Source organism: Pseudochaenichthys georgianus, unplaced genomic scaffold (assembly GCF_902827115.2).
Source record: "Pseudochaenichthys georgianus unplaced genomic scaffold, fPseGeo1.2 scaffold_1366_arrow_ctg1, whole genome shotgun sequence".
NCBI classification, from domain to species: Eukaryota; Metazoa; Chordata; class Actinopteri; order Perciformes; family Channichthyidae; genus Pseudochaenichthys; species Pseudochaenichthys georgianus.
The window spans coordinates 1-27,647 of record NW_027262241.1 but is presented as its reverse complement, the minus strand read 5'-3'; the positions used below and the strand labels follow the sequence as shown (position 1 = coordinate 27,647).

Here is a 27,647-nt window from a genome sequence, read left to right as displayed (position 1 = left end):
ATTACGTTACAGGACATTAACGATAACACAGCATATTGTTGTTCTATTTTTAGACACATCTCGCGATCGACCGGTCGGGCGCCCGATCCAGAGACCGCTGAGCGAAGGCCTCGACCAACACCTGCTTGATCACCATAACGTCTGCCATTATCTATCTGGATTCAACTCCCTCTGGACACACACACACACACACACACACACACACACACACACACACACACACACACACACACACACACACACACACACACACACACACACACACACACACACACACACACACACACACACACACACACACACACACACACACACACACACACACACACACACACACACACACACACACACACACACACACACACACACACACACACACACACACACACACACATGGTTTTCATTTTATTTTATTGACCGTCAAAGATAAAAATCGGACTGAAAACAAACTCTTTTTCTCTTCGTATTAAAAACATTTACAAATCTACACAACCGGTTTCAGTTTGACCCCGACTCCGGTCTGTGCTGCGCCTCGTGATGACGAGCTGCTCTTCCTCCTCCTCCTCTTCCTCACTGAGCATCCTCTTCCTCCTCCTCCTCCATGATGGCCTGCAGAGCCTCCAGTCCCTCCACAGACACCGTCAGCGTGCCCACCTCCTCCCTCTCCATGTCCAGCACTACACACACACACACACACACACACACACACACACACACACACACACACACACACACACACACACACACACACACACACACACACACACACACACACACACACACACACACACCACAGTTAAGGCCTCGTGTCGGTGACTTTTGGACATATGTTTCTGTTTATTTAGGTATTTTGATTTGGAAATCTGCGAGAATTCTCCTCAGAGACAGTCACTGTGTGTGTGTGTGTGTGTGTGTGTGTGTGTGTGTGTGTGTGTGTGTGTGTGTGTGTGTGTGTGTGTGTGTGTGTGTGTGTGTGTGTACCCTGCAGCCTCCTCTCCAGCAGCTCGCTGTGTGTCTCTGTGATCTCGGGGATCCTGATGAAGGCGACACCGACCTCCTCACACTCTCTCTCCTGTTCCTCCTCCTCTGGGGGCTCGCTCACCACTGTGAACCGGATCCTACACACACACACACACACACACACACACACACACACACACACACACACACACACACACACACACACACACACACACACACACACACACACACACACACACACACACACACACACACACACACACACACACACACACACACACACACACACACACACACACACACACACACACACACACACACACACACACACACACACACACACACACACACACACACACACACAGGTGGAGGTGACTGAGAGCATGCCTCACTGGTGTCCTGTCGGCCTCTCCAGATGAAGGGTCCTCTCACCTCTCCATGTGGGGCAGCCGTCCCTTCAGGACCCCCCTCAGCAGGCGCCGCCTCACCCTGTGCTGCTGGGCATCCACAGGAACCACTGCAACAGCAACACACACTGAGCGGGGGATGTAACCATACCAACAACTCACGGTACCATAATATCGTGATACAAAGTCCACGGTACGATGTTTATCGCGCTGTTGAAAAATAAAAATGTTTTTACTTGAATTTTTTTTCTTTATTAAATAATATCTTATTTGCACAGCATGTTAGTAGATAGCAGTGTTTTAAAGTGTCAACGATATGATAATCAGACCCTGCAATAGGATTCATCAAGTTTCACTTTCAACTCTCGCTCACTCTCAGCGTCATCAATCGTCCCAGTGTCACGCGTCCTTGGGTTTCGTGAAAGGCGCTAAATCAATTAAATGATGAGGGTCTGAGACCGAGGTCAGCGAAGACCCTGTTGAAATAATAACCCTGCGAAACCCACCCGAACCGGGGACCCACCCGAACCGGGAACCCACCCGAACCGGGGACCCACCCGAACCGGGGACCCACCCGAACCGGGAACCCACCCGAACCGGGAACCCACCCGAACCGGGAACCCACCCGAACCGGGAACCCACCCGAACCGGGGACCCACCCGAACCGGGGACCCACCCGAACCGGGGACCCACCCGAACCGGGAACCCACCGGCAGAAGCACTGAAGAGGTTGGGAGATCATGACGGCTGATGGGCCGCGTCACGTGGGCGGAGCCGGCCCCGTCACGTGGGCGGAGCCGACCCCGTCACGTGGGCGGAGCCGGCCCCGTCACGTGGGCGGAGCCGACCCCGTCACGTGGGCGGAGCCGGCCCCGTCACGTGGGCGGAGCCGGCCCCGTCACGTGGGCGGAGCCGGCCCCGTCACGTGGGCGGAGCCCTCCCGTCACGTGGGCGGAGCCGGCCCCGTCACGTGGGCGGAGCCGGCCCCGTCACGTGGGCGGAGCCGGCCCCGTCACGTGGGCGGAGCCGGCCCCGTCACGTGGGCGGAGCCGGCCCCGTCACGTGGGCGGAGCCGGCCCCGTCACGTGGGCGGAGCCGGCCCCGTCACGTGGGCGGAGCCGGCCCCGTCACGTGGGCGGAGCCGGCCCCGTCACGTGGGCGGAGCCGGCCCCGTCACGTGGGCGGAGCCGGCCCCGTCACGTGGGCGGAGCCAGCCCCGTCACGTGGGCGGGGCGGTGGGAGCGCAACGAGCACATTACTGATATCGGACCGATTAGTTGTTATTATTATATTATATATTAAACTACGTGTCGCTGTAACTCCAATGGACACGGTCCCATCGTCCCCCAATCTTCACTTTTATATCACCGGTCCATGCCTCAACAGCTCCACATGAAATCTGAGATCTCACCATATGCCGTTTCCATGGCAATACATCCTTCGCCAAAAAATACGATGTTATCAATGGAAAATCGTCCAAACAGCACCAGACTTCATATGATGGCTCCTAGTCCGGCCCTCAACAGCACTGTCAATTAGGGGATGTCATAATATGCCGTTGCCATGGCAACAGATCCCTCGCCATGAAACACTGTGTCGCTGTTACTCCTGTGAAAATGGTCCAAACGGCACCAGATTTCAGATGATGGCTAATGGTCCGGCCCTCAACACCTCAATATGACAATAGTGAGTTTTCCTCAAAAGCTGTTGCCATGGCAACGCCTCCCTCGCCGTGAAGCACAATATTGCTATAACTCCTGTGTAAATGGTAAAAAAGGGTTGAAATTTCACATGTGTGCTAACCGTCAAGCCCTCGAGACATATATGTGTCAGTTTTGAGATTTCTTCAAATGTCGTTGCTATGGTAACAAAATGGTCGCAGTGAAACACGTTTTTCTCATAACTCCAGTTAACATGCTCCAAACGGCCCAAAACTTCACAGGTTTGATAAAGATGCAGCCCTCAACACATCTAGGCGTATTATGGGGTGTCATCAAATTCCGTTGCCATGGCGACAGATCACTCGCCATCAAACACAATGTTTATGATACTGCTGTAACTCCCATGTACGTTGTCCGATCGACCTGAAATTTCCTACGTTGGCCAACGGCCGAGTCCTCGAGACATCTGCCTGACGTCGACGTGCGCACAACAGCCTGCGGGGCGTCGAAGACCCGCTCAACGCTGCTTGCAGCTTTAATTAGGGTCTGAGACCTAGGTCGGCGAAGACCGATAAACCTGCGAAACACACCCAAAACAGGGAAAACGACCGGCAAAAGCACAGAAAAGGTTCGGAAATCATGATGGCTGATAGGCTGCGCGAGGCAACTCGCATAATTGATATCGTTACGATCAATTTAGAGCGATAACCATGCAAAACCCACAAAAAAACAGGGAAAGCGAGGGGCAAAAGCCAATTAAAAGTGGCCTAAATCATGGCAGTAGGTAGCCCATGCGACTACAGTGAGGTGGGCGTAAACTAGCACATTATTGATATCGGACCGATTATTTGTTATTATTTGAACACTTTGCACGCACTTTTGACCCCCGCAACATATGTGAAAACTCACCAAATTTTGCACGTGCGTCAGAAGTGGTGAAAATTGCGATGTGTAATTGGTTCCGGAGCTTTGCGTCAAATATTGCGTAGGCCACGCCCACTTCCCTTTTTAATGTTAACTCCCCCCACTTTAACTTTCACGTAAACAAACGAAACTCGCTACGCATATCTAGGGTGCGGAGACGAACAAAAAAGCCTCTTGGAGGGGTATAAAATAACGTACAGGAAGTCGGCCATTTTGAATTTGGCGTCCGTACGAATTTTGTATCGTGTTCGGGACTTTATCCGAGACATGTCGAGACATGGGCGGCAAATTGTTATTTTGCAGATTTTTTGTTTTTCGCACGGCATAGCCGTGATTTAGCACCAAAGTTCGCATTCGCTCGATGCTAGGCGATCCCTCGCCGTGGAACACGATAATGTCATAACGCCAACTGACATACTCAGAACACCACCAAACTTCACATGATGGTTAACACTGAGGCCCTGAACAGCTCTAGGTCAAATCTGATGTTACTTAATTTGGCGTTACCATGGCAACAGATCTTTCGCCATTAAACACGGTGTCGCAGTAACTCCAATGGATACGGTCCCATTGTCCCCCAATCTTCACTTTTATATCACCGGTCCATGCCTCAACAGCTCTACGTGAAATCTGAGATCTCACCGTATGCCGTTGCCATGGCAACGCATCCTTCGCCAAAAAATACGATGTTGTTGTAATTCAATGGAAAATTCTCCAAACAGCACCAGACTTCAGACTATCATTAATGGTCTGGCCCTCAACAGCTCAATAGCCGCGTTCACACTGCGGTACTTTTCCCACAAAGGTTCATGCGAACTTAGTTCATGCGAACTCCTTAGTTCTCATGAACTAAGTACAGATCGCGTTCACACCAGAAAAAGTCCCTGGGGGTGGATTAGGCAAATGAAGCCGCTGACGTCACTTCTTCTTCTTCTGCTTTGGGCTTACTGGCAGGCCGCAACCCACTTCACGGCGTATACTGCCGCCCGGAGTCCCCGGGCCGGAAGTCCCCGGAGTTGGGGAAGGCTTCAGTAGAAGCTGCTGGGAGTCCCAGCAGCTTCTACTGAAGCCTTCCGAGTAAATCTCCAGAACGCCGACACCTCCTCATCTCCACCGCTCCCATGTTTTATTTTGTGTTGCCATAAGTTAGTCTCTCTGCGTTCCTGCGCTGGGCTAATGCTAATGCTCATATATAATGCTATAACTCAGCCGCCCGTATCATCACCAGAACTCCTTTCATTAATCATATCACTCCGGTTCTCCAACAACTCCATTGGCTCCCCGTTAAGCAGCGCATAGACTTCAAAGTGCTGCTCCTCACCTTCAAGGCCCTTCACACTCTTGCACCTCCATATCTCTCTGAGCTCCTTCACATCTACACTCCCTCTCGTACTCTCCGATCCTCCTCTGCCTTCCAGCTCATTGTACCTTCTGCCCGCCTGATCACCATGGGGTCACGAGCCTTCAGCCACTCTGCCCCCGTCTCTGGAACTCTCTCCCACAAGACATCCGCAATATGGACTCACTCCCAACCTTCAAATCCAGCCTGAAAACACACCTTTTTAAACTGGCGTATTCCATTTCTTAGTCTCTGCTAAACTGATTGTTGTTTTTAATTTTTTAAGTCTTGTATTACTGTGTGCTCTTCTTTAATTATGCTCTGTAAGGTGTCCTTGAGAGTTTTGAAAGGCGCCCATAAATAAAATGCATTATTATTATTAATGCTAATAATGCTAATGCGAGGATAATAAAATGGCGGCTTCACAAAACTCTTTGGGAGTTCTACGGGGCGTGGTTTGCAATCCGCCAGCCAATCAGGAATATAGCTCTTTCCTCACAGAGAGCCGCTCCAAAGTCCCCGCTAGAGAGCAGGGACTTTGGAGCGGCTCTTTCCTCACAGAGAGAGCAGGGACTTTGGAGCGGCTCTTTCCTCACAGAGAGCCGCTCCAAAGTCCCCGCTAGAGAGCAGGGACTTTGGAGCGGCTCTTTCCTCACAGAGAGCCGCTCCAAAGTCCCCGCTCGAGAGCAGGGACTTTGGAGCGGCTCTTTCCTCACAGAGAGCCGCTCCAAAGTCCCCGCTCGAGAGCAGGGACTTTGGAGCGGCTCTTTCCTCACAGAGAGCCGCTCCAAAGTCCCCGCTCGAGAGCAGGGACTTTGGAGCGGCTCTTTCCTCACAGAGAGCCGCTCCAAAGTCCCCGCTAGAGAGCAGGGACTTTGGAGCGGCTCTTTCCTCACAGAGAGCCGCTCCAAAGTCCCCGCTCGAGAGCAGGGACTTTGGAGCGGCTCTTTCCTCACAGAGAGCCGCTCCAAAGTCCCCGCTAGAGAGCAGGGACTTTGGAGCGGCTCTTTCCTCACAGAGAGCCGCTCCAAAGTCCCCGCTCGAGAGCAGGGACTTTGGAGCGGCTCTTTCCTCACAGAGAGCCGCTCCAAAGTCCCCGCTAGAGAGCAGGGACTTTGGAGCGGCTCTTTCCTCACAGAGAGCCGGTAAAAAGGTTTGCTTGAACTACTTTTAGTACCGGCTCTTTTTGGTGTGAACGCGATCATGAACTAAGTTCGCATGAACCTTTGTGAGAAAAGTACCGCAGTGTGAACGCGGCTCATGTCAATTATGGGATGTCATCATATGCCGTTGCCATGGCAGTTTTTTTGGCGAGGGATGCGTATCCCTCGCCAAAAAAACTGGTGTTGTTGTAATTCAATGGGAAATCGTCCAAACGGCACCAGACCTCATATGATGGCTAATGGTCCGGCCCTCAACAGCTCTACGCCAATTATGGGATGTCATCATGTGCCGTTTCCATGACAACGCATCCCTCGCCAAATAATACCATGTTGTTGTAATTCAATGGGAAATCGTCCAAACGGCACCAGACTTCATATGAAGGCTAATGGTCCGGCCCTCAACAGCTCTACACCAATTATGGGATGTCATCATATGCCGTTGCCATGGCGACAGATCCCTCGCCATGAAACACAGTGTTGTCATAACTCGATGGAAAATCGTCGAAACGGCACCAGACTTCAGATTACAGTTAATGGTCTTGCCCTCAACACCTCCATATGACAATAGTGAGTTTTCCTCAAAAGCTGTTGCCATGGCAACACATTCCTCGCTGTTAAGCACAATATTGCTATAACTCCTGTGTAAATGGTCAAAAACTGTTCAAACTTTACATGAGTTCTAACCGTCAACCCCTCGAGACATATATGTGTCAGTTTTGAAATTTCGTCAAATGTTGTTGCTATGGTAACAAAATGGTCGCCGTCAAACACGGTTTTCTCATAACTCTAGTTAACATGCTCCAAACGGCACAAAAATTCACAGGTTTGATAATGATGCAGCCCTCAACACATCTAGGCATATTATGGGGTGTCATCAAATGCCGTTGCCATGGCGACAGATCACCCGCCATCAAACACAATGTTTGTATTACTGCTGTAACTCAAAGACATTGTCCTATCGGCCTGAAACTTCCCACGTTTGCCAACGGCCTCGAGACACACGTCAACGTGCGGACAACAGCCTGCGGAGCGTCGAAGACCCGCTCAACGCTGCTTGCAGCTTTAATTATTATTATTATCAAGGTTATCTTTTAGGAATATGAGCATGTCCACATTTCCAGGTAGAAGCTGGGATGTTTGGGCGTTTGCAAAATCCCCTGCTGTGGAAACAACTCTCTTGCTTGGTACTGGTGTTGCTGGGACAGAGAGATATGCTTTGGCCATGGGGGACAGCAGTGGATCAAACTGTGCATTGTCTCTCCACCACTTCAAAAACAATACAGTTTTTGCCAAGAAGGTGAGGCTTATTGACAGAGATATAAATATACTGTTGGTACTTGTCAATGTCTCTAGGTGTGTGCATGTAGCGCTGTAAATACCATGTCCTTTTGTGTTATCTGTTGTTTTATGTTCATGTTGGAACCTACTTGCTGCCATGTTGGACAGGTCTCCCTTGAAAAAGAGATCGATTATCTCAATGGGACCATCTGGTTGAATAAAGGTTTAAAAAAAAAAAAACATTAAAAAAAAAATCACGGTATATTTTGTCAGTCTCACGACGGTATTGAGACATCTATTTACCGCGATATCGTGATATCCGATATATCGTTACATCCCTACTGAAAACACACTGCAAAGACACACACACACACACACACACACACACACACACACACACACACACACACACACACACACACACACACACACACACACAGCAACAGGAAACACACACTGAACACACACTGTAGACACACTGCACACACAAACTGAACACACACTGCAGACACACACTGGTGAGAGAAACTCCCCCTGAAGGGAACACAGGGATGGAAGCCCCTCCTGCCACGCCGATAGAACACACCACAGTCAGCAGAATCAGGCCTCTTTAACAGCTGTTAGCGTTAGCATGGTTAGCTGTTAGCGTTAGCATGGTTAGCTGTTAGCAGCGCCCCCCCCTCTGCTCTCACCCTTGCTGTAGTTGAAGTTGATGCTGCTCCCTGGGGGAGGCTTGGGGAGGGACAGCGGGGTCTCCTCTGTGGGGAGGTCCAGCAGACTGAACTCCACGAAGAGACGCTGGAGGCTGCGGTCCAAACACACCCGAGACCCCGGAGACAAGCTCAGAGACACCACCTCCACCCGCAGGCGCTCAGAGGCCTACACACACACACACACACACACACACACACACACACACACACACACACACACACACACACACACACACACACACACACACACACACACACACACACACACACACACACACACACACACACACACACACACACACACACACACACACACACACACACACTATTAGAATACTTAGCAGCAAGATCAATGGTATAACTTTCATTTTATCGTCATTGTCTAAATCAGAAAAAGACAAGACACACACACTCTGCACCGAGAGGAGACACACACACACACACACACACACACACACACACACACACACACACACACACACACACACACACACACACACACACACACACACACACACACACACACACACACACACACACACACACACACACACACACACTGACCTTCCTCCCCACGCTGCCCCCCCCCACGATGCAGTCGTCACTGGACTCCTCGTCTGGAGCAGCGTCTGCAAAGAGGAACATCAGCTGATCAAGACCTCCTCGTCAGTAACGCTGCACATCATCCCTCCTTACACACATACAGTGAACATAGATATATATGAGTGGGTCCTGGGTGCCTGGGGGTCCTGGGTGCCTGGGGGTCCTGGGTGCCTGGGGGTCCTGGGTGCCTGGTGGTCCACTAAAGACCTGGACCAGACACCAGTTCCAGAGCAGAGTCTTTTAGTTTATGTGTTACTGGTTACTCATTTCATTTCAAACCTTTATTTAACCAGATTGGTCCCATTGAGATCAGACATCTCTTTTCCAAAGGAGACCTGCAAACACCAGTCTGACTGAGGCCCACAGCCTCTCTAGACATCAGTACTACTCTGACTCATCAGTCTGACTGAGGCCCACAGCCTCTCTAGACATCAGTACTACTCTGACTCATCAGTCTGACTGAGGCCCACAGCCTCTCTAGACATCAGTACTACTCTGACTCATCAGTCTGACTGAGGCCCACAGCCTCTCTAGACATCAGTACTACTCTGACTCATCAGTCTGACTGAGGCCCACAGCCTCTCTAGACATCAGTACTACTCTGACTGAGGCTCACAGCCTCTCTAGACATCAGTACTACTCTGACTCATCAGTCTGACTGAGGCCCACAGCCTCTCTAGACATCAGTACTACTCTGACTGAGGCCCACAGCCTCTCTAGACATCAGTACTACTCTGACTCATCAGTCTGACTGAGGCCCACAGCCTCTCTAGACATCAGTACTACTCTGACTGAGGCCCACAGCCTCTCTAGACATCAGTACTACTCTGACTCATCAGTCTGACTGAGGCCCACAGCCTCTCTAGACATCAGTACTACTCTGACTCATCAGTCTGACTGAGGCCCACAGCCTCTCTAGACATCAGTACTACTCTGACTCATCAGTCTGACTGAGGCCCACAGCCTCTCTAGACATCAGTACTACTCTGACTGAGGCTCACAGCCTCTCTAGACATCAGTACTACTCTGACTCATCAGTCTGACTGAGGCCCACAGCCTCTCTAGACATCAGTACTACTCTGACTCATCAGTCTGACTGAGGCCCACAGCCTCTCTAGACATCAGTACTACTCTGACTGAGGCCCACAGCCTCTCTAGACATCAGTACTACTCTGACTCACCAGTCTGACTGAGGCCCACAGCCTCTCTCGACATCAGTACTACTCTGACTCACCAGTCTGACTGAGGCCCACAGCCTCTCTAGACATCAGTACTACTCTGACTCATCAGTCTGACTGAGGCCCACAGCCTCTCTAGACATCAGTACTACTCTGACTCATCAGTCTGACTGAGGCCCACAGCCTCTCTAGACATCAGTACTACTCTGACTCATCAGTCTGACTGAGGCCCACAGTCTCTCTAGACATCAGTACTACTCTGACTCATCAGTCTGACTGAGGCCCACAGCCTCTCTAGACATCAGTACTACTCTGACTCATCAGTCTGACTGAGGCCCACAGCCTCTCTAGACATCAGTACTACTCTGACTCATCAGTCTGACTGAGGCCCACAGCCTCTCTAGACATCAGTACTACTCTGACTCATCAGTCTGACTGAGGCCCACAGCCTCTCTAGACATCAGTACTACTCTGACTCATCAGTCTGACTGAGGCCCACAGCCTCTCTAGACATCAGTACTACTCTGACTCATCAGTCTGACTGAGGCCCACAGCCTCTCTAGACATCAGTACTACTCTGACTCATCAGTCTGACTGAGGCCCACAGCCTTTCTAGACATCAGTACTACTCTGACTCATCAGTCTGACTGAGGCCCACAGCCTCTCTAGACATCAGTACTACTCTGACTCATCAGTCTGACTGAGGCCCACAGCCTCTCTAGACATCAGTACTACTCTGACTCATCAGTCTGACTGAGGCCTACAGCCTCTCTAGACATCAGTACTACTCTGACTCATCAGTCTGACTGAGGCCCACAGCCTCTCTAGACATCAGTACTACTCTGACTCATCAGTCTGACTGAGGCCTACAGCCTCTCTAGACATCAGTACTACTCTGACTCACCAGTCTGACTGAGGCCCACAGCCTCTCTAGACATCAGTACTACTCTGACTCATCAGTCTGACTGAGGCCCACAGTCTCTCTAGACATCAGTACTACTCTGACTCACCAGTCTGACTGAGGCCTACAGCCTCTCTAGACATCAGTACTACTCTGACTCACCAGTCTGACTGAGGCCTACAGCCTCTCTAGACATCAGTACTACTCTGACTCACCAGTCTGACTGAGGCCCACAGCCTCTCTAGACATCAGTACTACTCTGACTCATCAGTCTGACTGAGGCCCACAGCCTCTCTAGACATCAGTACTACTCTGACTCATCAGTCTGACTGAGGCCCACAGCCTCTCTAGACATCAGTACTACTCTGACTCATCAGTCTGACTGAGGCCCACAGCCTCTCTAGACATCAGTACTACTCTGACTCATCAGTCTGACTGAGGCCTACAGCCTCTCTAGACATCAGTACTACTCTGACTCACCAGTCTGACTGAGGCCCACAGCCTCTCTAGACATCAGTACTACTCTGACTCATCAGTCTGACTGAGGCCCACAGTCTCTCTAGACATCAGTACTACTCTGACTCACCAGTCTGACTGAGGCCTACAGCCTCTCTAGACATCAGTACTACTCTGACTCACCAGTCTGACTGAGGCCTACAGCCTCTCTAGACATCAGTACTACTCTGACTCATCAGTCTGACTGAGGCCCACAGCCTCTCTAGACATCAGTACTACTCTGACTCACCAGTCTGACTGAGGCCTACAGCCTCTCTAGACATCAGTACTACTCTGACTCACCAGTCTGACTGAGGCCCACAGCCTCTCTAGACATCAGTACTACTCTGACTCATCAGTCTGACTGAGGCCCACAGCCTCTCTAGACATCAGTACTACTCTGACTCATCAGTCTGACTGAGGCCCACAGCCTCTCTAGACATCAGTACTACTCTGACTCATCAGTCTGACTGAGGCCCACAGCCTCTCTAGACATCAGTACTACTCTGACTCATCAGTCTGACTGAGGCCCACAGCCTTTCTAGACATCAGTACTACTCTGACTCATCAGTCTGACTGAGGCCCACAGCCTTTCTAGACATCAGTACTACTCTGACTCCTCAGTCTGACTGAGGCCCACAGCCTCTCTAGACATCAGTACTACTCTGACTCACCAGTCTGACTGAGGCCCACAGCCTCTCTAGACATCAGTACTACTCTGACTCATCAGTCTGACTGAGGCCCACAGTCTCTCTAGACATCAGTACTACTCTGACTCATCAGTCTGACTGAGGCCCACAGCCTCTCTAGACATCAGTACTACTCTGACTCATCAGTCTGACTGAGGCCCACAGCCTCTCTAGACATCAGTACTACTCTGACTCATCAGTATGACTGAGGCCCACAGCCTCTCTAGACATCAGTACTACTCTGACTCATCAGTCTGACTGAGGCCCACAGCCTCTCTAGACATCAGTACTACTCTGACTCATCAGTCTGACTGAGGCCCACAGCCTCTCTAGACATCAGTACTACTCTGACTCCTCAGTCTGACTGAGGCCCACAGCCTCTCTAGACATCAGTACTACTCTGACTCATCAGTCTGACTGAGGCCCACAGCCTCTCTAGACATCAGTACTACTCTGACTCATCAGTCTGACTGAGGCCCACAGCCTCTCTAGACATCAGTACTACTCTGACTCCTCAGTCTGACTGAGGCCCACAGCCTCTCTAGACATCAGTACTACTCTGACTCATCAGTCTGACTGAGGCCCACAGCCTCTCTAGACATCAGTACTACTCTGACTCCTCAGTCTGACTGAGGCCCACAGCCTCTCTAGACATCAGTACTACTCTGACTCATCAGTCTGACTGAGGCCCACAGCCTCTCTAGACATCAGTACTACTCTGACTCATCAGTCTGACTGAGGCCCACAGCCTCTCTAGACATCAGTACTACTCTGACTCACCAGTCTGACTGAGGCTCACAGCCTCTCTAGACATCAGTACTACTCTGACTCATCAGTCTGACTGAGGCCTACAGCCTCTCTAGACATCAGTACTACTCTGACTCATCAGTCTGACTGAGGCCCACAGCCTCTCTAGACATCAGTACTACTCTGACTCATCAGTCTGACTGAGGCTCACAGCCTCTCTAGACATCAGTACTACTCTGACTCACCAGTCTGACTGAGGCCCACAGCCTCTCTAGACATCAGTACTACTCTGACTCATCAGTCTGACTGAGGCCCACAGCCTCTCTAGACATCAGTACTACTCTGACTCACCAGTCTGACTGAGGCCCACAGTCTCTCTAGACATCAGTACTACTCTGACTCATCAGTCTGACTGAGGCCCACAGTCTCTCTAGACATCAGTACTACTCTGACTCACCAGTCTGACTGAGGCCCACAGCCTCTCTAGACATCAGTACTACTCTGACTCATCAGTCTGACTGAGGCCCACAGCCTCTCTAGACACCAGTCTCAAGGTGAAGCACTCTCTAGCGTCCCGTCATCTCTTCCTCACCCTGCAGGGTCTCCTCCTCAGAGTCAGAGGAGAGAGACTGGGAGCTGACTGGGACCAGCTGACCCTCCGACACATGAGACTCCTCCTCCTCCTCCTCCTCCTCCTCCTCCTCCTCCTCCTCCTCCTCCTCCTCTTCTTCTGCAGGTGGGGTCGCTGCTGACAAAACCTGCAGACACAGAACACATGGAGACATCAGCTATTGAGGACACTCACCTGTTCTGTGTCTCAGGGATCTATGTCTCACCTGTTCTGTGTCCCAGGGATCTATGTCTCACCTGTTCTGTGTCTCAGGGATCTATGTCTCACCTGTTCTGTGTCTCAGGGATCTATGTCTCACCTGTTCTGTGTCTCAGGGATCTATGTCTCACCTGTTCTGTGTCCCAGGGATCTATGTCTCACCTGTTCTGTGTCTCATGGATCTATGTCTCACCTGTTCTGTGTCTCAGGGATCTATGTCTCACCTGTTCTGTGTCCCAGGGATCTATGTCTCACCTGTTCTGTGTCTCAGGGATCTATGTCTCACCTGTTCTGTGTCCCAGGGATCTATGTCTCACCTGTTCTGTGTCTCAGGGATCTATGTCTCACCTGTTCTGTGTCTCAGGGATCTACGTCTCACCTGTTCCGTGTCCCAGGGATCTATGTCTCACCTGTTCTGTGTCTCATGAATCTACGTCTCACCTGTTCTGTGTCCCAGGGATCTACGTCTCACCTGTTCTGTGTCTCATGAATCTATGTCTCACCTGTTCTGTGTCTCATGAATCTACGTCTCACCTGTTCTGTGTCTCAGGGATCTACGTCTCACCTGTTCTGTGTCCCAGGGATCTACGTCTCACCTGTTCTGTGTCTCAGGGATCTACGTCTCACCTGTTCTGTGTCCCAGGGATCTATGTCTCACCTGTTCTGTGTCTCAGGGATCTATGTCTCACCTGTTCTGTGTCCCAGGGATCTATGTCTCACCTGTTCTGTGTCTCATGGATCTATGTCTCACCTGTTCTGTGTCTCAGGGATCTATGTCTCACCTGTTCTGTGTCCCAGGGATCTATGTCTCACCTGTTCTGTGTCTCAGGGATCTATGTCTCACCTGTTCTGTGTCTCAGGGATCTATGTCTCACCTGTTCTGTGTCTCATGGATCTATGTCTCACCTGTTCTGTGTCTCATGGATCTATGTCTCACCTGTTCTGTGTCTCAGGGATCTATGTCTCACCTGTTCTGTGTCCCAGGGATCTATGTCTCACCTGTTCTGTGTCCCAGGGATCTATGTCTCACCTGTTCTGTGTCTCATGGATCTATGTCTCACCTGTTCTGTGTCTCAGGGATCTATGTCTCACCTGTTCTGTGTCCCAGGGATCTATGTCTCACCTGTTCTGTGTCTCATGGATCTATGTCTCACCTGTTCTGTGTCTCAGGGATCTATGTCTCACCTGTTCTGTGTCCCAGGGATCTATGTCTCACCTGTTCTGTGTCTCAGGGATCTATGTCTCACCTGTTCTGTGTCTCATGGATCTATGTCTCACCTGTTCTGTGTCTCATGGATCTATGTCTCACCTGTTCTGTGTCTCAGGGATCTATGTCTCACCTGTTCTGTGTCCCAGGGATCTATGTCTCACCTGTTCTGTGTCTCATGGATCTATGTCTCACCTGTTCTGTGTCTCAGGGATCTATGTCTCACCTGTTCTGTGTCCCAGGGATCTATGTCTCACCTGTTCTGTGTCTCATGGGTCTATGTCTCACCTGTTCTGTGTCCCAGGGATCTATGTCTCACCTGTTCTGTGTCTCATGGATCTATGTCTCACCTGTTCTGTGTCCCAGGGATCTATGTCTCACCTGTTCTGTGTCCCAGGGATCTATGTCTCACCTGTTCTGTGTCTCATGGATCTATGTCTCACCTGTTCTGTGTCTCATGGATCTATGTCTCACCTGTTCTGTGTCCCAGGGATCTACGTCTCACCTGTTCTGTGTCTCAGGGATCTATGTCTCACCTGTTCTGTGTCCCAGGGATCTATGTCTCACCTGTTCTGTGTCTCAGGGATCTATGTCTCACCTGTTCTGTGTCTCAGGGATCTACGTCTCACCTGTTCTGTGTCTCAGGGATCTACGTCTCACCTGTTCTGTGTCTCAGGGATCTACGTCTCACCTGTTCTGTGTCTCAGGGATCTACGTCTCACCTGTTCTGTGTCTCAGGGATCTATGTCTCACCTGTTCTGTGTCTCAGGGATCTATGTCTCACCTGTTCTGTGTCTCAGGGATCTATGTCTCACCTGTTCTGTGTCTCAGGGATCTACGTCTCACCTGTTCTGTGTCTCAGGGATCTATGTCTCACCTGTTCCGTGTCCCAGGGATCTACGTCTCACCTGTTCCGTGTCTCAGGGATCTACGTCTCACCTGTTCCGTGTCTCAGGGATCTATGTCTCACCTGTTCTGTGTCTCAGGGATCTACGTCTCACCTGTTCTGTGTCTCAGGGATCTATGTCTCACCTGTTCCGTGTCCCAGGGATCTACGTCTCACCTGTTCCGTGTCCCAGGGATCTACGTCTCACCTGTTCCGTGTCTCATGGATCTATGTCTCACCTGTTCTGTGTCTCAGGGATCTACGTCTCACCTGTTCTGTGTCCCAGGGATCTACGTCTCACCTGTTCTGTGTCTCAGGGATCTATGTCTCACCTGTTCTGTGTCCCAGGGATCTATGTCTCACCTGTTCTGTGTCTCATGAATCTACGTCTCACCTGTTCTGTGTCCCAGGGATCTACGTCTCACCTGTTCTGTGTCTCATGAATCTACGTCTCACCTGTTCTGTGTCTCAGGGATCTACGTCTCACCTGTTCTGTGTCTCAGGGATCTATGTCTCACCTGTTCTGTGTCCCAGGGATCTATGTCTCACCTGTTCTGTGTCTCATGGATCTATGTCTCACCTGTTCTGTGTCTCAGGGATCTATGTCTCACCTGTTCTGTGTCCCAGGGATCTATGTCTCACCTGTTCTGTGTCCCAGGGATCTATGTCTCACCTGTTCTGTGTCTCATGGATCTATGTCTCACCTGTTCTGTGTCTCAGGGATCTATGTCTCACCTGTTCTGTGTCCCAGGGATCTATGTCTCACCTGTTCTGTGTCTCAGGGATCTATGTCTCACCTGTTCTGTGTCTCAGGGATCTATGTCTCACCTGTTCTGTGTCTCAGGGATCTATGTCTCACCTGTTCTGTGTCCCAGGGATCTATGTCTCACCTGTTCTGTGTCTCAGGGATCTATGTCTCACCTGTTCTGTGTCTCAGGGATCTATGTCTCACCTGTTCTGTGTCCCAGGGATCTATGTCTCACCTGTTCTGTGTCCCAGGGATCTATGAAGGAGACCTTTTTGGCTGGTGGTCCGTCCTTTAGTCGTGTCCTCAGCCTGAGTTTGGGCAGCGGGGCCTGATGGAGGAATCAGAAGTACTTTATTAGTCCAACAGCGAGGACAGGTTACAGCACAGGGGGACAGCAGGGGGACAGCACAGGGGGACAGCAGGCATACAGCACAGGGGGACAGCAGGTATACAGCACAGGGGGACAGCACAGGGGGACAGCAGGCATACAGCACAGGGGGACAGCAGGCATACAGCACAGGGGGACAGTAGGCATACAGCACAGGGGGACAGCAGGCATACAGCACAGGGGGACAGCAGGCATACAGCACAGGGGGACAGCACAGGGGGACAGCAGGCATACAGCACAGGGGGACAGCAGGTATACAGCACAGGGGGACAGCACAGGGGGACAGCAGGCATACAGCACAGGGGGACAGCAGGCATACAGCACAGGGGGACAGCAGGCATACAGCACAGGGGGACAGTAGGCATACAGCACAGGGGGACAGCAGGCATACAGCACAGGGGGACAGTAGGCATACAGCACAGGGGGACAGTAGGCATACAGCACAGGGGGACAGCAGGCATACAGCACAGGGGGACAGCACAGGGGGACAGTAGGCATACAGCACAGGGGGACAGTAGGCATACAGCACAGGGGGACAGCACAGGGGGACAGTAGGCATACAGCACAGGGGGACAGTAGGCATACAGCACAGGGGGACAGCAGGTATACAGCACAGGGGGACAGTAGGCATACAGCACAGGGGGACAGCAGGCATACAGCACAGGGGGACAGCAGGCATACAGCACAGGGGGACAGCAGGCATACAGCACAGGGGGACAGTAGGCATACAGCACAGGGGGACAGCAGGCATACAGCACAGGGGGACAGCAGGCATACAGCACAGGGGGACAGCAGGCATACAGCACAGGGGGACAGCAGGCATACAGCACAGGGGGACAGCAGGCATACAGCACAGGGGGACAGCAGGTATACAGCACAGGGGGACAGCAGGCATACAGCACAGGGGGACAGCAGGCATACAGCACAGGGGGACAGCAGGCATACAGCACAGGGGGACAGCAGGCATACAGCACAGGGGGACAGCAGGCATACAGCACAGGGGGACAGCAGGCATACAGCACAGGGGGACAGCAGGTATACAGCACAGGGGGACAGCAGGCATACAGCACAGGGGGACAGCAGGTATACAGCACAGGGGGACAGCAGGCATACAGCACAGGGGGACAGCAGGTATACAGCACAGGGGGACAGCAGGCATACAGCACAGGGGGACAGCAGGTATACAGCACAGGGGGACAGCAGGCATACAGCACAGGGGGACAGCAGGCATACAGCACAGGGGGACAGCAGGCATACAGCACAGGGGGACAGCAGGCATACAGCACAGGGGGACAGCAGGTATACAGCACAGGGGGACAGCAGGCATACAGCACAGGGGGACAGCAGGCATACAGCACAGGGGGACAGCAGGTATACAGCACAGGGGGACAGCAGGCATACAGCACAGGGGGACAGCAGGACTCTATGAGCTGCAGACAGACAATAATATAAACGGGAGATTTGATCTGCTGACCTTAGACGCATAGACCTTCGGGAGGGAGATGGGGGAGGGGGGAGGAAGTTTCTCCTCCTCCTGCCCAGCCTTTTCCACGTCTCCAACTTCCTCCTCTTCCTCTGGAGGTCTGCTCCCTGGAGGAGGTCTGCTCTCTGGAGGAGGTCTGCCCTCTGGAGGAGGTCTGCTCCCTGGAGGAGGTCTGCTCTCTGGAGGAGGTCTGCTCTCTGGAGGAGGTCTGCTCTCTGGAGGTCTGCTCCCTGGAGGAGGTCTGCTCTCTGGAGGTCTGCTCTCTGGTGGAGGTCTGCTCTCTGGAGGTCTGCTCTCTGGAGGAGGTCTGCTCTCTGGAGGAGGTCTGCTCTCTGGAGGAGGTCTGCTCTCTGGAGGAGGTCTGCTCTCTGGAGGTCTGCTCCCTGGAGGTCTGCTCTCTGGAGGTCTGCTCCCTGGAGGTCTGCTCTCTGGAGGTCTGCTCCCTGGAGGTCTGCTCTCTGGAGGTCTGCTCTCTGGAGGAGGTCTGCTCTCTGGAGGTCTGCTCTCTGGAGGAGGTCTGCTCTCTGGAGGAGGTCTGCTCTCTGGAGGTCTGCTCCCTGGAGGTCTGCTCTCTGGAGGAGGTCTGCTCTCTGGAGGAGGTCTGCTCTCTGGAGGAGGAAGGTAGGAGGAGCTCCACTGCAGCGTCACCTCGATGTGTCCGGAGGGGAGACCAGAGGGGTCTCTCAGCTCAAACAGCCCTGAGGACAAACACAAGCCCACGTTAGCATCAGAGTTCTCTGTGGTCACAGTTAGCGTTAGCCACGTTAGCATCAGAGTTCTCTGTGGTCACAGTTAGCGTTAGCCACGTTAGAATCAGAGTTCTCTGTGGTCACAGTTAGCGTTAGCCACGTTAGCATCAGAGTTCTCTGTGGTCACAGTTAGCGTTAGCCACGTTAGCATCAGAGTTCTCTGTGGTCACAGTTAGCGTTAGCCACGTTAGCATCAGAGTTCTCTGTGGTCACAGTTAGCGTTAGCCACGTTAGCATCAGAGTTCTCTGTGGTCACAGTTAGCGTTAGCCACGTTAGCATCAGAGTTCTCTGTGGTCACAGTTAGCGTTAGCCACGTTAGCATCAGAGTTCTCTGTGGTCACAGTTAGCGTTAGCCACGTTAGCATCAGAGTTCTCTGTGGTCACAGTTAGCGTTAGCCACGTTAGCATCAGAGTTCTCTGTGGTCACAGTTAGCGTTAGCCACGTTAGCATCAGAGTTCTCTGTGGTCACAGTTAGCGTTAGCCACGTTAGCATCAGAGTTCTCTGTGGTCACAGTTAGCGTTAGCCATGTTAGCATCAGAGTTCTCTGTGGTCACAGTTAGCGTTAGCCACGTTAGCATCAGAGTTCTCTTTAACTAAGAGCAGAAAGTGAGTTCTGACCAGAGACCCCCTGGTCCCGGCTCAGGGGCAGCAGAGGGACCCGGGTCTTCCCCAGGTAGGTGTCCATGCGCTGCTCGTTGTAGTCGAACACGTAGAGCAGCAGCTCCTCGCTCTGCAGGTAGCGGTGCAGCTTGGCGTCCATCAGCACGGGGAAGAGCCTCCGGTCCTCCAGGCGGGGGCTCCAGCAGGGGGGGGCCGTGGCCGTGGGGTGGTCCGGGAACTCGTAGAACTTGTAGACCACATATGGGCTGGGCGGGGAGGAGCTGGAGCTCTGCAAGTCCGTGCAGCGCTGCACCGCCACGCAGAGCTCGTTCCTCTGCAGAGAAACAACGTTTAGAGAGGGACAGACGAACTGTACGGCCTTAGAGAGGGACAGACGAACTGTACGGCTTTAGAGAGGGACAGACGAACTGTACGGCTTTAGAGAGGGACAGACGAACTGTACGGCTTTAGAGAGGGACAGACGAACTGTACGGCTTTAGAGAGGGACAGACGAACTGTACGGCTTTAGAGAGGGACAGACGAACTGTACGGCTTTAGAGAGGGACAGACGAACTGTACGGCTTTAGAGAGGGACAGACGAACTGTACGGCTTTAGAGAGAGACAGACGAACTGTACGGCTTTAGAGAGGGACAGACGAACTGTACGGCTTTAGAGAGGGACAGACGAACTGTACGGCTTTAGAGAGAGACAGACGAACTGTACGGCCTTAGAGAGGGACAGACGAACTGTACGGCTTTAGAGAGGGACAGACGAACTGTACGGCTTTAGAGAGGGACAGACGAACTGTACGGCTTTAGAGAGGGACAGACGAACTGTACGGCTTTAGAGAGGGACAGACGAACTGTACGGCTTTAGAGAGGGACAGACGAACTGTACGGCTTTAGAGAGGGACAGACGAACTGTACGGCTTTAGAGAGGGACAGACGAACTGTACGGCTTTAGAGAGAGACAGACGAACTGTACGGCCTTAGAGAGGGACAGACGAACTGTACGGCTTTAGAGAGGGACAGACGAACTGTACGGCTTTAGAGAGGGACAGACGAACTGTACGGCTTTAGAGAGGGACAGAAGAACTGTACGGCTTTAGAGAGGGACAGACGAACTGTGCGGCTTTAGAGAGGGACAGACGAACTGTACGGCTTTAGAGAGGGACAGACGAACTGTACGGCTTTAGAGAGGGACAGAAGAACTGTACGGCTTTAGAGAGGGACAGACGAACTGTACGGCTTTAGAGAGGGACAGAAGAACTGTGCGGCTTTAGAGAGGGACAGACGAACTGTACGGCTTTAGAGAGGGACAGACGAACTGTACGGCCTTAGAGAGGGACAGACGAACTGTACGGCTTTAGAGAGGGACAGACGAACTGTACGGCTTTAGAGAGGGACAGAAGAACTGTACGGCTTTAGAGAGGGACAGACGAACTGCACGGCTTTAGAGAGGGACAGACGAACTGTGCGGATTTAGAGAGGGACAGACGAACTGTACGGCTTTAGAGAGGGACAGACGAACTGTACGGCTTTAGAGAGGGACAGACGAACTGTGCGGCTTTAGAGAGGGACAGACGAACTGCGAGGCTTTAGAGAGGGACAGACGAACTGCGCGGCTTTAGAGAGGGACAGACGAACTGCACGACTTTAGAGAGGGACAGACGAACTGCGCGGCTTTAGAGAGGGACAGACGAACTGCGCGGATTTAGAGAGGGACAGACGAACTGCGCGGCTTTAGAGAGGGACAGACGAACTGTACGGCTTTAGAGAGGGACAGACGAACTGTACGACTTTAGAGAGGGACAGACGAACTGTGCGGATTTCGAGAGGGACAGACGAACTGCGCGGATTTAGAGAGGGACAGACGAACTGCGCGGCTTTAGAGAGGGACAGACGAACTGTACGGCTTTAGAGAGGGACAGACGAACTGTACGGCTTTAGAGAGGGACAGACGAACTGTACGGCTTTAGAGAGGGACAGACGAACTGTGCGGCTTTAGAGAGGGACAGACGAACTGCGCGGCTTTAGAGAGGGACAGACGAACTGCGCGGCTTTAGAGAGGGACAGACGAACTGCACGGATTTAGAGAGGGACAGACGAACTGCGCGGCTTTAGAGAGGGACAGACGAACTGTGCGGCTTTAGAGAGGGACAGACGAACTGTGCGGCTTTAGAGAGGGACAGACGAACTGTGCGGCTTTAGAGAGGGACAGACGAACTGCGCGGATTTAGAGAGGGACAGACGAACTGCGCGGCTTTAGAGAGGGACAGACGAACTGTGCGGATTTCGAGAGGGACAGACGAACTGCGCGGCTTTAGAGAGGGACAGACGAACTGTGCGGATTTCGAGAGGGACAGACGAACTGCGCGGATTTAGAGAGGGACAGACGAACTGCGCGGCTTTAGAGAGGGACAGACGAACTGTACGGATTTAGAGAGGGACAGACGAACTGCGAGGCTTTAGAGAGGGACAGACGAACTGTACGACTTTAGAGAGGGACAGACGAACTGTACGGCTTTAGAGAGGGACAGACGAACTGCGCGGCTTTAGAGAGGGACAGACGAACTGTGCGGCTTTAGAGAGGGACAGACGAACTGTACGGCTTTAGAGAGGGACAGACGAACTGTACGGCTTTAGAGAGGGACAGACGAACTGCGCGGCTTTAGAGAGGGACAGACGAACTGTGCGGCTTTAGAGAGGGACAGACGAACTGTACGGCTTTAGAGAGGGACAGACGAACTGCGCGGCTTTAGAGAGGGACAGACGAACTGTACGGCTTTAGAGAGGGACAGACGAACTGTGCGGATTTAGAGAGGGACAGACGAACTGTGCGGCTTTAGAGAGGGACAGACGAACTGTGCGGATTTAGAGAGGGACAGACGAACTGTGCGGCTTTAGAGAGGGACAGACGAACTGTGCGGCTTTAGAGAGGGACAGACGAACTGTACGGCTTTAGAGAGGGACAGACGAACTGTACGGCTTTAGAGAGGGACAGACGAACTGTACGGCTTTAGAGAGGGACAGACGAACTGTACGGCTTTAGAGACGTGGTTGGATTTTTCTCCAAAATCTCAAAATTCTAACTTTCTTCTAATTATCCCAACATTCTGACCTCTTTCGGGAAAATCTCAATTCGGACTTTTTCCTGTACCTGGGGGTCTGCGCTCAGCTGGTCTCGGTGCAGCTGGTCTCGGTGCAGCTGGTCTCGGTGCAGCTGGTCTCGGTGCAGACGCAGGGTCTCCTTCATCGGGACCCTCAGCCTCAGCCGGTACTCCAGAGAGCCGAAGCTCGGGGTGTCCTCGCTCCTCCCTGAGAACAGGGAGCAGCCGGTGTTAGCGCTGTGAGATGTAGAAACCACAGCCTTCTGTCTGTCGGACGTCACTGTGAGTGCTAGCTTAGCATGATCAGACCCCTGCGCTACCGGCCCACCAACCAGCCCGGCCCCCACTGACCCTGAACCTCAGCACATCATAGAACCTATGCCTCACATTAGCGCACACAATGTCTTTTATTCCACTTCCATTTCAATGTAAATACTGCTATATCCTTTTATGTTTATAATGTTATTATAGTTTTCTTAAAATAGTTCTGTGTTTATAATTGTTGTTTTGATGTTACGTATGCACCACGACTCCTCGTATGGGTCCACTCACCTGGGCCTCGTTGATAAAGGATCTACGCTCAAGAGATGGCGTGCGCCAGTTTCTACGCAATGCTTGCGATTTATAAAATACTAACTTGACGGGAAAACTTGTCCTCCACGCAAACTCTGACCCATGCGTACGCACTGAGCACAGCAACGGGAGGGACGAGGAACCGGGACCCCGTTGGCAGAAGGAAGGACGAGAGAAACGTGTGGAAATAATACCATGAATAAAACGTTACTCTCATTTATCAGATGTGAAGAATTCACTTTCAAACATCGATTAAAGCCAATCTTAAAATGATTAAACAAATGCCTGTTTGAGACTCATTCCCCGATCACTTCTCAGTCTCTCATCAGGGGGGGTCGGTCGGTCGGTCGGTCGGTCGGTCGGTCGGTCGGTCGGTCGGTCGGTCGGTCGGTCAGTCAGTCAGTCAGGATGAATGAATGAATGAATGGGCGTGACGTGAAGCCGTAAAAGCTGCACCGCATTTCGAGTCGTTGTGAGTTATAAAGGGAAACGCCATGTTTTGTGAATCGGAAAATGTCTGTACCTATTTGTTTGCTTTTTACTACGTAAGCAACCTTCCCAGGTGAGTCCCACGCACGGCGTTGTAAATGAGGCCCTGGTAGTAATCCTGATTGAATCACGTTTGAGTTGATCCAGTCTTGGTGTTTGACTCACCCAGTAGAGGGGCGCTCCCCTGCAGCGCCCCCTCCGCCTCCAGGAGCCCCTGCAGGGGGATCTTTGCTCCGGCCAGCGTCCTCCAGTCCACGCCCAGCGCCTGGTGCAGCTCCACCTCCACCGCCCCGCGCCTCAGGTACTGCAGGAAGCCCTCGTCCACGCTCACCACGAAGCGGGAGGTGAAGCCGTAGCGCGGCATGGAGCCCGAGGCCAGCGGCGTGCAATGCAGCTCCGACAGGTGGAAGCTGTAGGTGCAGAAGGTGCAGAAGGTGGAGGAGGTGGAGGAGGTGGAGGAGGGGGAGGAGGGGGGAGGAGGGGGAGGAGGGGGAGGAATCCTGGTCCCCCAGAGCCTGCTGCAGGGCGGAGGAAGACAGGGAGGCTCCCAGCAGCTGCAGCTCCAACAGGTTCTCCCCCCGCTGCAGCAGCTCCTCTTCATCCTCCTCTTCATCAGGGCCGTCGAGGGGGGAGGGCGGCGCTGCTTTGCTGCCGTAGGCCACGTCTCTGAGCTGAGCTGAGGAGAGACGGGTTAGAGACGGGTTGGAGACGGGTTAGAGACGGGTTGGAGACGGGTTAGAGTCGGATTAGAGACGGGTTGCCGGGTGCATTCAGGGCGCCGCCATTACTGTTTACGCTGCGTGGAATGGTGTGCTGTGATTGGTTGAGCGGATGTATCGCATTCGATAGAGAAGGGAGACTGGCGTTTGTCGCTGTTTGGAAAGAAAGTGAGAAAACAGGACAGAAGAACACGGCGGATATCGTGTTTTGCGTCAAATTGAATATTGACTTTTCAATACCAACGAAACACAATACTGATTTCGGCGGGAACTCTTTTCTTTTCAAAAGTGGCGTTTATCGCGTTTTGGAACCAAACTATTCATATCTACCTTCCAGCTTCTTGATCCTGGCAGCGCGGGTGTCCAGCAGCGCGGCCTGTCGCTGAAGCTGCTGCGCAAAACCTCCTCCGTCAGCCTCCATCTTCTGCAGCACCGCCTGCAGCTCCGCCTGAGGAAGCGTCACAACTTTTCAAAAATCTCCAAAATCTGACAATTCTGACTTTTATGATAATTCTGGCTTCTGAAATGTTTGACTTTTTCCTCAAAGTATGACTTTTTTCCAACAATTCTGACTCTTCTGCAAATCTAAAAATTCTAGCTTTTCTCAAATGTCAGAATTTTTCTTAAAAACACAAAATTCTGTATTTGAACATTTTGAGATTCAGGAAAAAGTCAGAATTTTATTCTGACTTTTTCCTGAATCTCAAAAAAGACTTCTTAAAATCCCAAAAATCTCCTAACTTTCAGAAACAGTCAGAATTTTTTTATTTCCAGAAATAAGCCAAAATATTGTGATTTTCAGGAAAAAGTCAGAATTCTGAGAATGGGATGTGGAAGGATGCTGCTGTTGTGAGTAACTGTTCTAAAGTACATCTGAATATGAGTCACCTTGAAGTCCCTGTAGTAACACTTTTTACTAAACATTTTTTACTTGTATCTGAAATTGTGGCTTATTTCTGAAATTGGCACATTTCTGACTTTTTCCCAAAAATCTCAAAATTCAGATCTTTTTCAAAGAAATCTCAAAATCTGACTTTTTTCCAAAAATCTAAGAATTCAGAAAAAAGTCAACATTTTTATATATTCTGAAAAGAGTCAGAATATTGAGATTTCCAGAAAAGAGTCAGAATTCTGAGATTGGGATGTGGGAGAGAAACTCCATCTGGAGGGAACACATATTTTAACCTTTGGAGACCATTTACATCTAACACCTGAAGAACTACAGGATCAACCAACCCAGTCTCATAAAAAAACGTGTAATGACTACGTTGGTCCACAACTTGGGACGTAGTATTTCTACAAAAACGCCTCTGAAATTGTAGGATCCCTACGTTTTATTCACCATTCATTCCAATGGCTACGTCACGTGATCTTCACATTTCTCCCTGCAGAAAAAAAACATGGCCGAACTTCGTTTTATTCTCGGTGTAAATGCCTATTTTAAAGTTAGTTTTCCATTAAAATGCGTTTTGATGTCATTTGATGCGAGAAATATGAGTTGTTATTTCAGATTGTGTGTGCAGTGGATGCACATGATCTTTAGTTTGCTAGTTATTACGAAGATTACTTCAGGAAATTGTGTCTATACAACGTTTTCATTGTTACCAAGGTGGTTGCTAGGGACGCTGCTATCGATATTATTTCTGTTATGTTGTGTAACTGTTTAATGGTGTTATCTTTATTGCTACCCCCTTCCCCGTCAAAGTATAGTGTTGGTCCACAGCGCAAACGTATTAGTTTAACAAAATCTGCATCTAAAATGGTGGCATAGATACGTTATTTCCCCCTGTGCAATTCTCCATGTACTCAGCAATAACACATCATTATCCTTGTGTTTATCTATTTGTTTGATTGATAAACACAAATTGGAGTCCGTCGGGACCGAGGGTCGGAGCAGCTCATTTGCTTTACAGAATATTACACCGGGAAGTAAGTATTCTCTCCGCTTCGCTTGACAAACCCCGTAGTAGTAGTAGTTTAGCAAACTAAAGATCATGTGCATCCACTGCACACACAATCTGAAATAACAACTCATATTTCTCGCATCAAATGACATCAAAACGCATTTTAATGCCAAACTAACTTTAAAATAGGCATTTTACACCGAGAATAAAACGAAGTTCGGCCATGTTTTTTTTTTTCTGCAGGGAGAAATGTGAAGATCACGTGACGTAGACGCAGCCATTGGAATGAATGGTGAAAAAAAACGTAGGGATCCAACAATTTCAGAGGCGTTTTCGTAGAAATACTACGTCCTACGTTGTGGACCAACGTAGTCATTACACGTTTTTTTGTGAGACTGGGTTGGTTCTACATCTACACAACCAGGAGGACAGAGGCTGCTGTTGTTCTAAAGTAGACCTGCATACATGAGAATCACCTTGTAGTCCCTGCAGATGCTGCTCCTCTAATATCTAGTATCTAAATGTCCTCAACATCTCCACAACCAGGAGGACAGAGGCAGTCTGCTGCTGGTGTGAGGACCTGTAGACCTGGATATATGAGAGTCACCTTGTAGTCCCTGCAGATGCTGCTCTCCATGCTCAGCAGGCTGCGGGTCTTCTGCAGCTCCTGGATGGTCTCAGCGTGAGCGGCTCTCAGCTCCTGCACCTCATCCTGCTCCTCCTGCACCTTCTCCTGCAGGAAGCCCAGCTCCCCACTAGATTTACGCTTCTGGGGAGGTGATGATTAAAGGGTCAGGAAACACAAAGAAAAGCCATAACGAGAAACCTTTGTATCTTTACGAAAAGCATCACTTTCACATCATGTTGACGTTTTTCTGGA

General features: G+C 51.2%; 1 protein-coding gene across 1 annotated transcript; it reads right to left on the bottom strand.

Annotated features, from left to right (window-relative positions):
- Nucleotides 1-394: 394 nt before the first annotated feature.
- On the bottom strand, nucleotides 395-27,536 carry LOC117440983 (protein fantom-like; the record flags this gene model as incomplete). Its single annotated transcript, XM_071202144.1, has 14 exons — nucleotides 395-677; nucleotides 982-1,118; nucleotides 1,414-1,498; nucleotides 8,446-8,632; nucleotides 9,031-9,095; nucleotides 13,672-13,837; nucleotides 16,985-17,077; nucleotides 18,612-19,318; nucleotides 19,991-20,306; nucleotides 23,133-23,290; nucleotides 24,310-24,572; nucleotides 24,637-24,820; nucleotides 25,194-25,311; nucleotides 27,375-27,536. Coding segments are annotated over 14 exons (2,748 nt in total), but the record flags the coding sequence as incomplete, so codon positions are not given.
- Between the last annotated feature and the right edge of the window lie 111 nt (nucleotides 27,537-27,647).